General features: G+C 39.5%; 1 protein-coding gene across 1 annotated transcript; it reads left to right on the top strand.

Annotated features, from left to right (window-relative positions):
- The first annotated feature begins 2,019 nt into the window (after positions 1–2,019).
- LOC102296951 (activin receptor type-1C) lies at positions 2,020–16,579 on the top strand. The gene is made up of 9 exons (XM_005918241.3): positions 2,020–2,337; positions 7,466–7,696; positions 10,126–10,368; positions 10,536–10,766; positions 10,864–11,031; positions 11,447–11,603; positions 12,587–12,711; positions 13,092–13,222; positions 14,549–16,579. Exons 1-9 carry the CDS (start codon positions 2,268–2,270, stop codon positions 14,672–14,674), a joined length of 1,482 nt encoding a protein of 493 aa, XP_005918303.1. The 5' UTR covers positions 2,020–2,267; the 3' UTR covers positions 14,675–16,579.
- Positions 16,580–16,931: the final 352 nt, after the last annotated feature.

Raw genomic sequence — 16,931 nt, 5'->3', positions numbered from 1 at the left:
GAATTTAAATGTTAAAAATAAACAATATAGAGTCAATTTATACCAGATTATATAAAGGCACTCATGGATAAACAAAAAAGACCCAACTTCATGAAAATCCTACATCAATCCTACAGTCTTGGATGTTTTTTTTTTTCTTTTCTTAGCACCCTCAACAAACATTGTGCATTTGCCTGTCAGTGTATCTGTACAAGTTCTCATTTTTCTTATGTTGGTTTTGTGACTTGATGTTCTCCTAGTAGTGCCTTGATGAAGATTGTGTCAGTCACCACATTAGTAGTGATTCATTTTCCTGCCAAGGACCACAGCTGGTGCAGTTGGAGCAGAGACTGTTTGTGCTGCGAGAACCCCCAAAAAGCCAAGGTTCCTGGATTCAGAGTTTACTAGTGGCTGCCTCACCACTTCTTGTTTGTAGACAATGTGCATACCGCCCATGAATAAATAGATTTTTTTTTAAAAATCCCGATTTTTGATTGTGTTATGATCGTGTAGTCTGTGGGATCAAACCTTCACTGTCCCTGGATACATTGGCACCTTTTGTTGCTATGCAGCCTCAGCAGCAGAAACATGGCTGGCTGTAAATAACTTCTTTCATGCAGGTGAGTCCAGCTTTGAATGTACAGCAGCGTCATTCACTGTTGATCAACTAAGTGTTTACTTTCTGCCTCACTAGGAGGGAGGTCAGACGTGGCGTCTGTGCAGCCTATTTTTTTTTTTATTCTGTTTTTGCTTCTCTCATCCAGGGAGAGCAGTTGGAATGGCCACAAGATAGGCTGACGGTTGGATTACCAAACTCTCAAAACAGGCAACTGTCAGATCCTTGAGGGCACCACACTTGCAATTAGCTGATTTTTTTTTTTTTTTTTTAAAGGAGTTTGGAAGTACAATATTAATATTGGTGGGACCCGCGTAATTGTCATAGGCTGTATATAAAAGATGGGAGTTATCCACAGGACTGCAAACTCACATTTGAGAGCTTGAAAGAGCCTGAACAATGGTGGGCTAACGCTGCCTTGGCATCCACCTGGCAAAGCAGCTGTACACCAAAGTTTTAAAGGGTAAGTTATCAAAAACATAATAGTAATAATAAAATCACCCTTGTACTGTTGTTACGTGTAGATCAGATACCATTAATAGCTTTTTAAACAAGTTGTAAACATACTTTAAGCTGTAAGTGACTTACTTTCTACAGCAAGCTTGAGGTGCCCATGGGAGGAACTGCACTTCTTAAGTGTGTACTATAAGTGTATACTGCAAAGGTGCACAGTAGATATTTTTATTATGAATGTTCCAAAAAAAGTGCCACAAACCTGTTTAAGATATTGATTCTGATTCGCTGCGATGGTGTGGTGAAGCTGTGTTGGTATCCACCTGTCAGTCATAGCAATCATGACCCCTAATGCATCATTTTAAGGCGTAATGACATTTTAACATGTTAACAGGCAGCTGCAAAGGAGAATAATCCTTGAGCAGTTTTTTTTTTTTTAAATAAAGGGAAACACTGGCTTCCTTAGAGACCAAAACTGTTTTTGTAGCAGGCTGTAAACATGTTTTTAAAGTTGGGCTTTGTAACATGGGAAGTGACTGGCTTTTTGGGGTCAGCCTCCATTGGAGAAACTGAGGTTTTGGCATGTTGCATTGGCTCTATTTTTTAAGCCTGGAAGGCTGCCACTGTGCGTAAAGGGGCTCAGAGTACACATTCAAAGACACATTCATATGACATATTCGTTCCTTCTACATTAACTGACACTAATTGCACTCAGGGAAGCACAGTGCTCATGTTCTCATGTGTTCATTAGGGAGCTCAGCAGTCTTGTTGTGGATTATTTATTAATAATGTATGGGTTGCAGATTGGCCAGATTGTGGCATTGTAGTTAGTAATTTCCACAGATTACACTGTAAATAGTTTAAAATCTCTGCGCATTTAATAAATAAGTGAGACCTCAGTGAGCAGAGGTAATTTCCATATCCCTTTGGCAGACAGGAGGTGGTGTTTCATTGGACCGACAGCAGTTAAATGGATGTGCGACGCACTTTCTCTCTGGCTCCCATTCACATGTCTTTATCAGAGGTCTGCAGCGCTAATCCTCTTAAAGTCCAGTCAACAGAGGCGGAGCAAACTGCGTTTCTCGATCGTTTACAGACGGAGACGTTTGTGGCGGGGGTGCATGGCCGACGGACTTTACCGCAATGTTTATTTGCTCTGTTTTCTGTAGAGTAGCTGTGTAAGCGGTGCGTCAGAGAGGGAGCAGATGCGGCTCTTACCATGACTCGTCCCGGGAAGCAGTGCTTTCAAGCGGCGTTGATTTTCCTGACTGTCGCCCAGCTGACTGCAGGTACACAGTCTCAGGGTGCAACATGATAATAAGCTGTGCCATTTGTTTTTTTTTTAAGGTTTTTAATGAGTTCTTAGACCGCCTACACTAACCCAATTAGTATAGTTGACTTTTCAAAATCACACAAAACTTTATAGCAATAAAAAAAAAGAAGAAGAAGAATTTGTCTCCAAAGATATGATCAAAAGTGGAGCATTTCTTTTTCTTATTTTGCTGCTGTTAAAAAGATCTGAAAGTAAAGTTACCGCCCACAAACAGCATGTGTGCGGTGGGGAAGTATGGGTGTTAAAAGACTGTAATTTCAAGCTGTCAGTAAGTACGTTTGGCTAAAATATGTGGTCAGCTTTAGTACACATGCTGTGATATATCATTTCAAAGACCTTAAAGCATTTGCCTTGTAGCCTGTTTGTGTCTAGGATTAAAACGTTTTGCTTAATATGAAATAGAAATATTAATTATTTGTTTTCTGTGATTGAATTCATACTACACCCCTGAAAGGATAGTTCATCATTCAAAAATAACCTGGAGCTACTCTCATAACTTGATAACTGAGGTAATAATTCAAGTGTCTCTAAGGGGATTTGCAACTTTTTCTTGTCATATGTTTTGCTTTTGAACTACTTGTTGCCCAAAACTACATATTTGCTGAAAACTGGGCTGCAGAAAATCCTAAATTGAAGGCATTACAATTTTCTTTTATTCTACAGACCAAACAGTTCATTATGGAAATAGATGTCAGGTTAACTGATGAAAACAATCCATAGTTTCCATCCACATTCATGCTGCATCTTGAAGTGCTGTAACATTGCATTTGATATTGATGAAATACATTAAGAATTGGAGAATCTGCAGCCACTTAACTCCAGAGCTGGAAAACAGAACAGGTGCTGCTTCATAAACACAGCCTGGCTTGTTTGGCTGCTGGTGGGCTCAGGTACACAGAAAGACATAAACTCCAACTTAGAAAAACTGTGTTAGACTGCAGTGCATGTTTTACTACATTTCCAGTGGGGCAAGTAGATGGTGGGTTGAACTGGATGAAAACTATTGTTTGGCAAACTTTGTTTGTCAGATCTTTGTCTAACGCATTTTGTTGAAAATAATTAAAAAGCACAAGTTTTTTCATCTGACATTCTCTGACTTAAGGTAAAAGGTTACAGGTGATTTAAGGTAAGTTGTACTAGTTGCACTCTCTTAGTCACTCTGGGTCACCTTTAGCTATGTAATAGCTTAATTTCTAATGCAATGATTAAGTGAAACTTTTAAAAACAACCAGTTATTGCTTAATTGCGCTAAATGCCTCTTATTGCTTAATGCCTCCAAATTATTCTACAAGCCTCGGTGCTATTCTTCTAGACACTGGAATTCAATCCGAATAATTGAGCTACTTAAAAGGTTAACAAGGCTCATTGAATGCAGATTTAAGTAAAGCCAGAAAAATAACAAAGTAAAAATGTCTCTATTTCTACATTCTTTGCAGTGAACGTATTCCTTATTTGAGTAATATTGGGGTGATTTTCTAGTGTGGCAGATATTCCCTGTTTCCTGTAATTGTAAACACTTTCTCTGTTATATTAGTGCAGATATTAGTTCAAAGGGAGTCATCGAGTTTGGTCCACAGTTATAACAAGACTTCACAACACTGCAAATAACAGTATTATACTCCCCAACACAGAGAGAGAATTAATTTGTAACTGACTCTGGTGATGCCTGAGGAAATGAGTAATTATTCTTTCAGGATTGAGGGGTGCTGCAGGGCTATCCAAACCTGTTAGTTTATGGAGAATGATTTATAAATGTGAACAGCATGTGCAAAGTTTGCGCAATATTTCATTTAAAAGAGTACTCATTACTGTCACTGCTCAGATTCAGCTGCCCCTTCTAGGGTTTGTCACAAAACAAGCTCTAAAAGCTGCGAACAGTCATTTCAAAACGGATTCAAAGCAAAGATCCACTTCCAAACTGAATGGATGTGGAATCAACTTTGATTCATTGTTGGTTTTCTTTTCACAGCTTTTTAAATGTGCACGCAGAGGCTATGGGGTAATATGAAGTTCCTGAAACAGAGAAAATTAAATATAGATTTGAAATGTAGTTATATATCATCATAAGATGGGGATTTAGAAAGAGGGCAAATGGTTAGACAAGTTTCCTGTTAAACTATTGTTAGATTACGTGAGGTTTCACAGTCCCATTTATTGTAAGAAGTTTAGATTTTTGTTTCTGCTAATTTGATAAATTAAGCCAATAAAAATGTTTTTACTTAAAAGTTTTTGCGCCTTTTATAAACTCTCAACAAGATTTTGAACATGTATATTTTGGAAAAATAGTTTTGCCATTTAAGATGCACGATCCCCAAATCAAGTCTTCGGTCTCCATCAGTGTTATACAAGTGATTAAATACACACACCAGTGCTCAGACGTTCATCAGCTTTAAGAAAGGAAACTCTCGCCGCACCTCGGTGTATTTTAACTTAATTGTCCTTGAACAGGTTGTTACCAAGCAACCCCAGCTATGCTATAAAAAGGCAAAAAGTAGTCTTCACCTGAACTTTTTTTGTGCTGATTTTGTCAGCAGGTCTCTCATCAAGACGAGCTTTACAAAAACCTTTAAAAGAGAAGATTGGTCATATTTCTAACTGTCAATCAGTCCCATTTAAAGACCAAAAGGATGAAGAGTTATTGCTGCTCAGTTGTCCACTGGAGATTATGTTCTATCAGTATAATGAAGATCAAATTTATGTCTTCGTTCCTTCACAGTTTATCCGTTTAGAGTGTTTTGTTGTGAGTTTGGGGCTGGCTGGAGAGATGTCTACCTGCTCTTAAATTCAGTAAATCAGGTGACACGTGGTCTCTAAGTGCTTTATTTTTCTTTGCTGCTAAAAAAAAGAGAAATGTCTCTTTTGGGGTAAAAAAAAAAATGTCCATGAGCACTTTCATGCAGGAGATATTTCCTTTCTTCCGAACTACACCTGCAATCCCTGTCACTCTGCAGAAGGATTCATGTACTCGTGATGAGAGCATTATGGGATGTAAACATTAATGATGTCTTCTCTCAGCAGAGCTATAATTAGCTAGCTGCGCGCTTGTTTTAGTGGTTGTAGACTGTGGGAAGAAAATAGTTGTTACATGACACTGGTCAAAGCAAGATTTGTGGTTGTATTTCTTTTTCTTGTTCTGGAAAAAGAGACATCAGTTCTCTGTTTGTTTTTGGCACCTTAGTCACCACAAGGTGAGTGGCATTTTATTCCATTATAGTCAGAGAGAAGCCAGACATTACAGCCAGCATGTCCAAAACTGGGCAGCTCGCATCAAAACCACCTGAATGAACAGCACAGCAGGCTGGAGGAAAAATATACTCTAATTGAATTTTTCAAAAACTTCTCCTTTGAGACCGTCCACCGCTGTTTACTGTGGGCTGAAATTTTTTTCACTTTAATGGTTAGGCTACAAGATGTTGAAAATAAAGATTATGTTTATAAAGATATTATTTTGTTATGTAATGATATTTGTTTAAATCCCCTTTTTATACTTTGGCTCTTCCAGATTTTAGGTACCATATAACCTCTGTGTGACATGCATATTGTAAGTCAGATTTACTTATAAGGCATTCATAGTTCATGGGAACTGAGCCAAGTGAGCAATGTGGTTCCAGATTTAGTACAAAACGCAGAGTCAATAAAAAATTGATCAGCTTTCCAGGAGATTCGCGAGGGAGCAGAAAAAAACAAGAGTCTGGAATAAACAGGGATTGATTTCTGATATCGCTACGTATCAATGAATTTATGATTTATACGATTTTTTAAAAAAACATAATAATACAGCTGATTAATCTCATTTCTTAACATTTTGCTTCCAGTGAGCCAGACTTTATTGTATTTTTAGAAAACTGGTCTCCAGGTTTGGACATTGGATGCTTTTTCACTTGTTTTCCATCCAGTCCTGTATCCAAACATTTTCAGAATTTGTTTTTGTTTGTTTTTTACATTGATCTATGTTTAAGTATAAAAAGGCGACTAAGTGAAGGAACTAGTGTTTATCCAGGCAATTATAACAGGCAACTTTGAATCTTTAGGCCTTTTGTTTCTAAGAGCATGTCAAAAAGAAATTATTCCCATTTATTTAGTTGAACGTACAAAAACAGCATAAAGTATTTTTTGCACCAACAAGGTGAATTCCAAAGAGTTATCAGCAGAAGACTTGGCACAGCATGGTATTCAGAGGGCCCTTAGAAATTCTGTAAAAACTGGATAAGTGGAGGACAAATGAAGAAATGTCAGGGATAAAAATATCTACAGTAGATGGACAGTATCTGAAATTCATATCCTAAAGAAATAGGAAAAAAAATCCAGCTAAGACCTGACGCAGAACCTGCGAGATGCATCTGGTCCTTCAGTTGATCTGTCTGCTGTCCACTGCAGAGTCATCAGAAAAGGTCTCAGTGGCTGTAAAGAAGCCATTCTGACAACAGGTCTTATGGCGTGGTGGATCCAAATTAAGGCAGTGAAGAATGACTTAAGATTATTACAGAGTACAGTAAGTAAAATAATTACTGCATACATACAGCAGTCATGACTGGAAACTGATTTAAGGTATTGTCACTTAGCTGTTGATAATTATATTTCAGGATCAGCCATCAGTGTCTATAAAAAAATGTATGAATGGGTGATACTTGTTACAAAATATTACAATTTACAAGATAAGGCTGTGGAGACCTTTAGCTTGAAAACTGAAGGTGCCATAAAAAACATTGCACACAATTAAATAATTAGCAATTTTTAAAGCTATTTGTTTTTCTTCCTTGTGAGCAGGCAGTGCACTCTTGCTTATCAGACACTGCTTATGGAACAAAGCATGACAACAGCTCCAAGTAGAACACAAGATTATGTGGGTGTTAAACTAAGAGGCATTAATCTGGTTCCTCCACCTCCATCCATTAAGAGCATAGATGTCATTGTGTAACAGGAGCATCCTGCTACTAAAGAGTTAAAAACCACTGTTCACGCGAGTCAGTATATTGTCCTCCCCCCAGCCCCCCTCAGTCACTCACAGATAAATGAAGTGCAGTGACTGCTGTCAGCTGTAAAGTGTCTGAAGACAAAAATCACCAAATCTCAATGTCTTTCAGGTTTGAAGTGTGTGTGCCAGCTGTGTGCCAACAACACCTGTGAGACAGCAGCAGACGGCGCTTGCTGGAACTCTGTGATGCTGATCGATGGGAAGGAGGAGGCAGTGAAGTCCTGCCTGTCCCCCTCTGAGATGAAAGGCCAGGTCTTCTGCTACAGCTCCAGAAATGTCTCCAAAAGGAACTGTTGCTTCACTGACTTCTGCAACAACGAGACCCTGCACCTATACCCAGGTACAGCCCACACGATGCTACTGACCTGAGGCCGCTGTGTCTATTTGCCTCTACTATTTTTTGGTCGTGTTTTGAAGCAGAAATAATACAGAGTTATATATAAACAGTGCACAGTGTGGTAATGCAGCAGCATGTGGCGAGACCACCTGGCCAGCTGGGGCCTCTCTGTGTGCAGTTTGCATGTGCGCTTGTGCGGGTTTACTCTGGATACTCTGGCTTCCTCCCAGTCTCCAAAGACATGAATGTTAGTTAGCCTGTCGTTCTAAATTAGCAGTGGGTATGACTGTAAATGCTTGTCTGTATGTTTGGGTTAGACCTGCAATGGGCTACTTGTCCAGGGTGTACTCTGCCCTACATAAGCTGTGACAGCAGATACAAAAATGAATAGATTTATATATAAACAGTTTACGAATAATTGTAAAAATGAAATAAAGGAAAAATGCATTCAGCCCCTCAGACAGTCTTTTAATGTTCCACTGCTTCAGTAGCATACACTCAGCGGCAACACCAACTCAATCTGTGTGGGATTTCCCACTCATTCTGGTCCCGGCTAGACGAGGTGGATGCTGATCCTCCTAGATCCTGTGACATAACAAATCTGGCAGAGGCTATGGGACGTCAGTTAGTGATCCTCCCCCTCCCTCGCCTGATTTATAAATAAATACTTTGTCAGGCATGTAGTCCCAAAAGCCTCTCATGGGTCTGCCGGGTGGAAGTTGGGCTTAATGCAGAGAAGGATTACTCACACCTTTGTATATGCAGCTGGCTAAAAAAATTACTGAAATGGTTTGTTATTTATTAAAAAACTGCAGATTATCAGTTGATTTCCTAATGGATTCATTTACTGATTGTTTCCAATTTGCAAGCAGAAAGGTATAGATGGTCAGTGAGAAACAAAACAAATATATGATCATATTCATATGTTTGGTGCTGAAGTGTCTGATGCTGCAGATTTTTAATGAGAGTGGTTGGGGCAGTGCCCCGAGGCCATGATGGTGCTGACTGTGAATGAGGACAGCGCAATCAATCTGTTCCACTGCTTTGCTACATATCAGCTCATCCGTTTAGCTGTGGATTTTTTTTTTATACATAAAGAATTCATGACCTCGCTTTGACTTCCATGCATTTCTATACTCAGACATTTAAGTGCTAGGTAGTGTTTAGTGGTTTGTGTAGCTGTACAATTTGATTTACTTTAGAGTTTTTCAACACACGGGAAGAGATACTTTAAGTGTTCCTTTGTACCTAATTTCCAAACTCCTCTTAGCTGTAGTAAACAGTTTAAAAGCAGATATGAGCTTTGAGATGACCCCAATCACCTAAGAGGGAAGAAAAGAGTGTGTAGAAGGTCTTATAAGCCAGAGGAGAGAGTAAGGTCTTGTTTTGCACCATATCTGCTGAGCACTAGTTGGACACATGGCAGGATCTGTATTTAGGTAAAAGGCTAAAGATGTCTTAAGAAACTGTGGTTTAGTTCACAATGTGTTCCTTTGCACATTGGGCCATCTGCAGATGTTGCACATTTTAGGATCACTTGGTGAGGACAGTTCATCCTTTGGGGACTTGGGTTTTTTTCAAACCTTTATTTTTTTTATTACAGTACCCACATGTGCACATATATGTTGAAAGAGTTAGTTGTAGCTCCTGCAATCCTGAAGTTGGCCAAATAATCGTTACAGAATTCTCCCTCTTTATTTCCCCAGACCAAACAAATTTAGCACTAGGTCATGGTAGTAATGCAGCACTGACAGCACATTATTTTGCCAGCATGTCTCTAAATCTCATATTATCACAGAGCCCACCTGTTTTTGTTTGTGTCCAGGTTTTCCTCTGGCCACCCACAGACAGAATGAAGGTCAGGGACAGAAACGTCAAGTTATTTTGTTTTGCCAAGCCCAGATCTTTATTTGCGAGGTCTGACGGTGCACCTGTTGCTGATTAGTTCACTGCACGTATTTTTTGAGGAGTGAAAGCTTGCTGGCACCAAAAGATTCAATATCTTTATTCCTTTTTGATTAATGACACTTACAGGCGGTGATGAAAATTTTCAGACGCGCTGGAAAAACAAGAAAACATTGCATCTGCCAAACGTTCAATTTCCACCTCTCTAAAGTTTAGGACTGCAGAATAAGTGGTGTTTTAATTTTGCTGAGCTTTTCTAAAAGTCTGAAAAAGCTGACTCATCTATGCTAGCTGGAGTTTTATGTAACACCTGATGTGTTGAGTTGTGCTAATTGCCCCCTATGCTGTTGCCATGTTTTCTAGTAACCACCAGGGTGTGCAGCAGACACAGCAGGGACCTTAGACCCATTAAACACAGTTGCAAATCTTACCCCATTCTACATTCTACTGATTATTGAACCAAAGAAAGTACTAGGAATGTTAGAAAAGGACTACACGCTAATAATATTGGCTATGTTGTTGTTCAGAGAGGCCTTCAGAAGAACCCGGCTGGAGCAGGCTGCAGCTCATCGTGGTGATCCTGGTGCCCTCCTGCTTGCTGTGTGTAGGGATCCTGCTAGGCGTCTTTGTTGTGCAGGGCCACCGTTGTGCCTATAGGCGATCCCACAAGCAGGACCCGGAGGAGCCTCTGGATGATCAGTTGCTAATGTCACCTGACAAAAGTCTCAAAGATCTGATATATGACATGAGCACTTCTGGTTCAGGATCAGGTGAGAGAACTGCTTGAACTTGTCACATGGTTACTGACACGATGGCCCGGATTGTGACCATTGTGGTACAAGTATAATCCAGTAATTGCACACATTTTGTTGATTCCTCCAGCTATGATCTGCTGAGACAAAACCACTGCTCTTCTCTTCCCGTCTGCATCTTGCAGGGCTGCCACTGCTGGTCCAGCGAACCATAGCTCGAACCATCGTCCTGCAGGAGACCATCGGAAAAGGTCGATACGGCGAGGTGTGGCGCGGCAAGTGGAGGGGCGAGGACGTGGCAGTTAAGATCTTCTCTTCCAGGGACGAGCGCTCGTGGTTCCGTGAAGCTGAGATCTATCAGACTGTCATGCTCAGGCACGAAAACATCCTGGGCTTTATTGCTGCTGATAACAAAGGTCTTACAACTAGGCACTAAATACAAATGTATTCACAAATTAAGCTATGAAATAAATTCGCCAACATATAACGTTGTCATTCGCTGCCTTTTTGCAGATAACGGCTCATGGACTCAGCTCTGGTTGGTGTCAGAGTACCATGAGCACGGCTCCCTGTATGATTACCTGAACAGGCACACGGTCTCAGTGGAAGGCATGATTATTCTTGCTCTGTCCATAGCCAGTGGGCTGGCACATCTCCACATGGAAATCATTGGCACACAGGGTATGAATGTACTTAGTAAATAAAGAACTTGAATTCTAGGACAGTGAAGTCACATCAGAGAGGCTCAAGGGGTGCTCTATTTCCTTTAATATATATATATCTTTTAATCTTATTAAAAGGAGCAAATGTATTTTGGCCATGTGCTTCCTATATCTCAATGCGATATCTTTATATATTAAAACCTGAAGAAAAAATTTCCATTGACTGACCATTAATTTGCTAATCAACTCAGCGCTACAGTGTAACCACAAGGCAAACCCTGCTGTGATATGATAAGGTGACATTTTATGACATTAAGGCTGGAAAATGATCCTCAATTTCATCCATCTCTAAAAGACCCAAAATATTTGCTGTAATATAAAGAACATTTTTGGGGCTTCCAGAATAACCTTAATTGTTACTTTCTTGCTTCTAGGGAAGCCAGCCATTGCTCACAGAGACCTAAAATCTAAAAATGTCTTAGTGAAGAAGAACGGGACGGCGGTGATTGCAGATTTGGGTTTGGCCGTGAAACTCGACTCCAGCACAAACACCATAGACATACCATCCAACCACAGAGTGGGAACTAAGAGGTTGGATTTATGTCACAATACAAAAAACACACACAAAACAGAAATGTGAAATTAAACTGAAGTGCCTTTAAACCTAAATCACTTCCATGTTCTTTAAATATTATTGGTGATTTTGAGTTGTTCTCTCATGTCGGTGTGTTTTAAAGTAATACTATTAATTGGCCCTTAAACATTAAGAGGAAGCCAGCATCTTTGGTTTTGGTTTCAGCAAGAAAAGCAGAACCCACAGTAACAAATAAGGCCCTCCAGGTGTCATGCTGGAATAACTGGCCTTGTTTATTTAGAGAGTAATATTAGCCGTGTATGTACACATTGCACAAGGGGTTTCTGGCACAGCTTCACCTATTTCCAAGATGCATGGAGGAAAGGACAAAGTTTAAAGAGGTCAAAAGTGCAGGAACACATGTGTAGAACAGCTTTCCCCCCCGATTGATGCATAAATAATACTCTTTATAGAGGAGACATCATCATGTAGTGTCTGTGCACACAGTTCACACAGCCCGTTTGAGAAAAATGCTGAGTAAAAGTCAATTTATTTGGTGTGAGAGAACAAACAGCAGTGATGCAACTGTAAACGGTACAAAAACAAATGTATTTATTTAGCAGCAGTCCATTCTCAAGCATTTAGGCTTTGGCGACTCCTAGTGGTTGTGGACTTGTTTTTGGTCAGTCTATAAGGCTTGAGTAAGTGCTGTGTTTTCTTTTAAAGATGATATATTTGTCCTTTTAAAAAGTGATAACCATTCCTACAAGAGCAGCACTTGAATCTTTGCTGTCTTCAGCAATGAAGACGGATGCATGTCCTGCAGCTTATATGTTCTGCTGGTTTTGACGAGGGTGATGTGACCTGTGGTTTCACATTTTTAGAATATGGGTGACAAAGTTTTGAACCCAACCCACACAAACAAATTCATTAAAGTATATACTGCAAGAGGTACTGGGCTTTTTATTTCATTAGACAGTAATCATTCTGTCCTCTGCAGGTACATGGCTCCAGAAATCCTGGATGAGACAATCAATATAAACACCTTTGAGTCGTTTAAGCGGGCGGATATCTATTCATTAGGCCTGGTGTTCTGGGAACTGGCCAGAAGATGCTCCGATAGGGGTATTTCAAACTACGCACACACACACATACACTCTACCACAAGTTTCATGCAAATTTCCAAAACAATACTTTTATTTTGCGACTGTGAGAGACTTGCTTTGCATAATACACAGTTGAAAAAAAGCTTATACTGACTCTCAGTGCAGACTGTCTGAAATGAGCGGCCATATTAACGTCATTAACTAAGGCCTGAACTTGTGGCTCGCAAGTATTACTTGCACATACGCTGCCATATTATAGCATTACACTGAGTATCACCACAGTATGTAATCATAGAAAAAAGGAAAAGCATGCACTGCTTCAAGAAGAGTGCATACATGAAACTGTAAAAAAACCCAGACAATAAACAAAATGCTTTTTTGCTTTTTGCATTTTCACAGGACTTCATGAGGATTTTCAGCTGCCTTATTATGACATGGTGCCTTCAGATCCATCCATTGAGGACATGAGGAAAGTGGTTTGCGATCAGAAGCTCAGACCCAGCATTCCCAATCAGTGGCAGAGCTGTGAGGTGAGACAGAAATCTGATCTGAAATCTGAAATATGCTTTAGTGTGAACCGAGAAATGCAGTAAGATAATCTAGGGGATCTTAAAGCATGTATATGACTGTGTCTAGATTTTATCTAGATAAAACTGAGCAGACCTTACTGAGTCTTGTAAGCTGCAAACCAAGCTGCACAACTGAGGTGACATGCTTATTTAAGCTGAGGTGGCTGTCAAAGATTAGTCTGTTGTCCCAACTTTATACATAAGGAGCTCATGTAACAGCTATTGAGGTTATAGATAATAGCTATCACCCTCCATGCTTGATGCACTCTGGCCACAAACTACTACCTCAGTCTTATCCATAGGTCAATAAATTTACCATAATTTTTCCTGTGTACAACGCATCATGACATCACAAGTTTTGCCAGTTTGAGGGAGATTTCTTTATTCTACCAGGAAGGGAGGGAGTATATTATGTCATTTGTCTGTTTGCTAGCAGTCTAATGTCAACAGTTTTCAATGTATCATTTTAAAATTTTGTGTGATATTACATACCAATAACAACTCGAGCTGATTTCATTTTGGGGAAAATCGGGTCAAGGTCAAGGCACCAAATTTCAAATCAGTAAGAGCTTTTTATTACCCACAATTTTTATGGCTCGTCTTCAAACTTTCAAACAATATGCTAGGCCTTGGAGGACACGAGTACCATGATTGGCTAAGCATTTGACCTCGATAGGCCGATGTCAGCATGATGTAATAAAAAAACATCAAAGTTGTAGTATAGCCCTTGCCTTTCAGGGGGAGTTGCACTTTAGTGGACACTGTTCACTATCGTCACAGATATCATCAGAGAACTCGGTGATTCAAATATATACATATTACAGCCATATGAAAGTGGAAATTCTCTTAAAGCTTTTTAAAATGTACAGAAAACTTGATATTTAAGAAGTCAGGACGGCACTGGAGGGATGACACACATAGCAGTGGTTAACTTCAAGGCCTCGGGTAATGGGCTAAAAGTGATTGACAGAACAGGGTGAGGTCTGAGACTTCTTTGTCTCAGATCTCATTTCTTGTTAAACCACTTCCCGACAGAAGAGAATTGGGCGTTATTCTGACACACCACTGTATTCAATTTTAGCTACCAAAAACTATTACTACCACTGCAAAGGCTGCAAAGATATTTGCAAAGATGCAATCAAAGAGGTTGGATTGCATGTTTAGTTACCGGTGAAACTGTTCAGATCAGATGTTTGATATTTGTTATTCCAGTACACACTGGAGCCTGACCTGTGATTTTCCGGGTTTTGTAACTTATAACGTCATCTCATCTCGTTGCTACACCAGGCTCTGCGTGTGATGGGCAAGCTGATGAGGGAGTGCTGGTACGCAAACTCTGCTGCGCGACTGACTGCTCTGCGGGTCAAGAAAACCTTGTCTCAGCTATCCGTTATCAAGGACATCAAAGAATAGTTAGATTTGTTGCTCTGCAGATCGGCACTGGTGCTGGCGCTGGTGTAAAATAATTGACCTCTCTTACTGCCCGAGACCGCCCTCCTTGGGACACAACCACACCGTCTGAGAGCTTCATCGTGTCGTCGTTGGTGCCAAAGTACTGTAGGAGTCGTTTTTTAAAGCTTTGCACTTAGACACCTTGTGAAGCAACATTTTAACCAAACAGCTAAACTCTTGGTAGGAAGAGCCATTTTAAATAAGTCGTGTTTGATGTATAAATAGATTATTTTGCTACCTCAGTATCATAAGTGCCCAAAGCTTGAAGTTGCACATTGATATTTGTGCCATATCTTGTAGCCAATACAGTATTGCTGGGTAGTTAATGTGCTAAATGACAATCTTGTAGGATACTGGATTTAAACGAAACAAAACAGCTGGTTTGACTGTTTTTTAATGACAGACACACATACAGATTTTCCCTGTTAATCAGAAGTGCTTCTGCTTGACCGGCACTCATGTACACAAACCACTACTAAACTTACAAGTAAAAGATCATCTTTAGCTCAATGCATCCAAGGTTTGTTAATGAAAAATTAACTCACAGGAATTGGATAATTAAGGGTGTTATAAGCAGAAGAAATGTAATGGAGTGATGAACTTTTCATCCACTGGTGCCAATGGTCACTACATGAAAAGGGTATTTCAGCATATAGAGTGCAACTTGAACTAATGAAAGTTTATCCCGACAAAGAAATATTTCTGACATTGTTTGATTAACCATAAAAATCACTGCAAATACATATTTTTAATATAAAGATAAGAAAATCTATGAATGTCTATTCTATTCTTTTTCTAAAAAAAGCTTTCTGCTGCTGAACAAAAACGAGCAATTATCCGATAAATGCAAAATAAAACATCTAAACAAAAGCCTATATATAATTCAAATCCATTGTTTTTATATAAACCTGACTTATTTTTGCATTAGGTGAAAAAAAATTTTGCAAAAAAAGCTGCCGAAGGTGCAAACGTAGCGCAACATGCTGCTGATTACTTTTACATACCACATAAGGGGAGCACAGTTTGAATATGGGTTCACATTAGCATCACTAGCACCACTGACTAACATGGCCTACAGAGCCTCGACATAAACAGGCTTAGAGGAAGTGCAGAAATCTGAATCTGCACACGATTTGTGCACACATGTGTAGGTGTGCTTGCATGTGTGTTTGAAATCATGCAAAGTGACTCCTTATTTAAAGCTGTGGATTGAAATAATCTGAACAATCGGTGTAGTGATTGTGAAACTGTGAAACATGACAAATATACACTGAGGCTTTTCATTCACATCCTGTCCATATGTTCATGTTTTTAGTTTCAGAGACAAGTGACATACTTCAATATCTGTGCTTGGTATCAGTGTTCGCCTATTTTGCAGTATGAAAGCACTTATTGTCAGAATGACTGAATAATATGTAGTATCAGCAGTGTTGCCTCTGAAAATAAGCTATGTACAGTAGCCTGTTGCTCTCTTGGCAAAATGTGCAAGTCTTCAGTTTTTATTTCTGTAAAACTATAAGGTACTTTTTTCTATAATTACTGAAAATTAGAATGTTATTATTATTTATATGTTCTGTATTGTGTCTTATCTGCTTCTCTATGAAGACACAAAAAGGGACAGAAAGCAGATAGCAAAGCATATCACCGTGTGCAATTTCTGGTTTCTGATCTCACATATAATATAGAATTTTAAACAAAGTAAGACCTACTTTTGATTTTAAGCCCGCCATCATTTAAATATACATGTTTGATGTATCGAAAACTGTTTTGTGTTACTTCCTCATACTGCATTGTGTCGTCTCTTTTTGCACTATTTATTATCCATATAAAATGTGATGTCAGTGGGTAAATAAACTTTTTCACTGACTGAGCATCATTCATGACTTTGACAGAAAGATGGGATGTTTTGCTCTCCCTACATTTCAAGGGTAATTTTGTAAGAAATGACTGTGCAGAACTGCGCAAGTTACAGGGGCAGAATTTCCCGGAGCCATTTATCTGAAGCTGATCTTTTTTTCTTTATCATCTTCCCATTCGCACTTTCAACTGGCGTGACTCATCTGCGTTTCTGTTCTGCTGCTCTTTCTGCATACGCTGTTAATGTCCGTTAGACAGAGGAAATAAAGCGCTGACACTGAAGCCATCAGCGCTACATGGATGAGTCAACCCCCTTTTTCTGTGTTGCATTAACAGATTTTTACAGTGAAGGCTGTCACGT

Source organism: Haplochromis burtoni, unplaced genomic scaffold (genome assembly GCF_018398535.1).
Source record: "Haplochromis burtoni strain Fernald_Lab_line unplaced genomic scaffold, NCSU_Asbu1 Contig_29, whole genome shotgun sequence".
Classification (NCBI taxonomy): domain Eukaryota; kingdom Metazoa; phylum Chordata; class Actinopteri; order Cichliformes; family Cichlidae; genus Haplochromis; species Haplochromis burtoni.
This window is presented reverse-complemented; position numbering and strand designations above follow the sequence as displayed.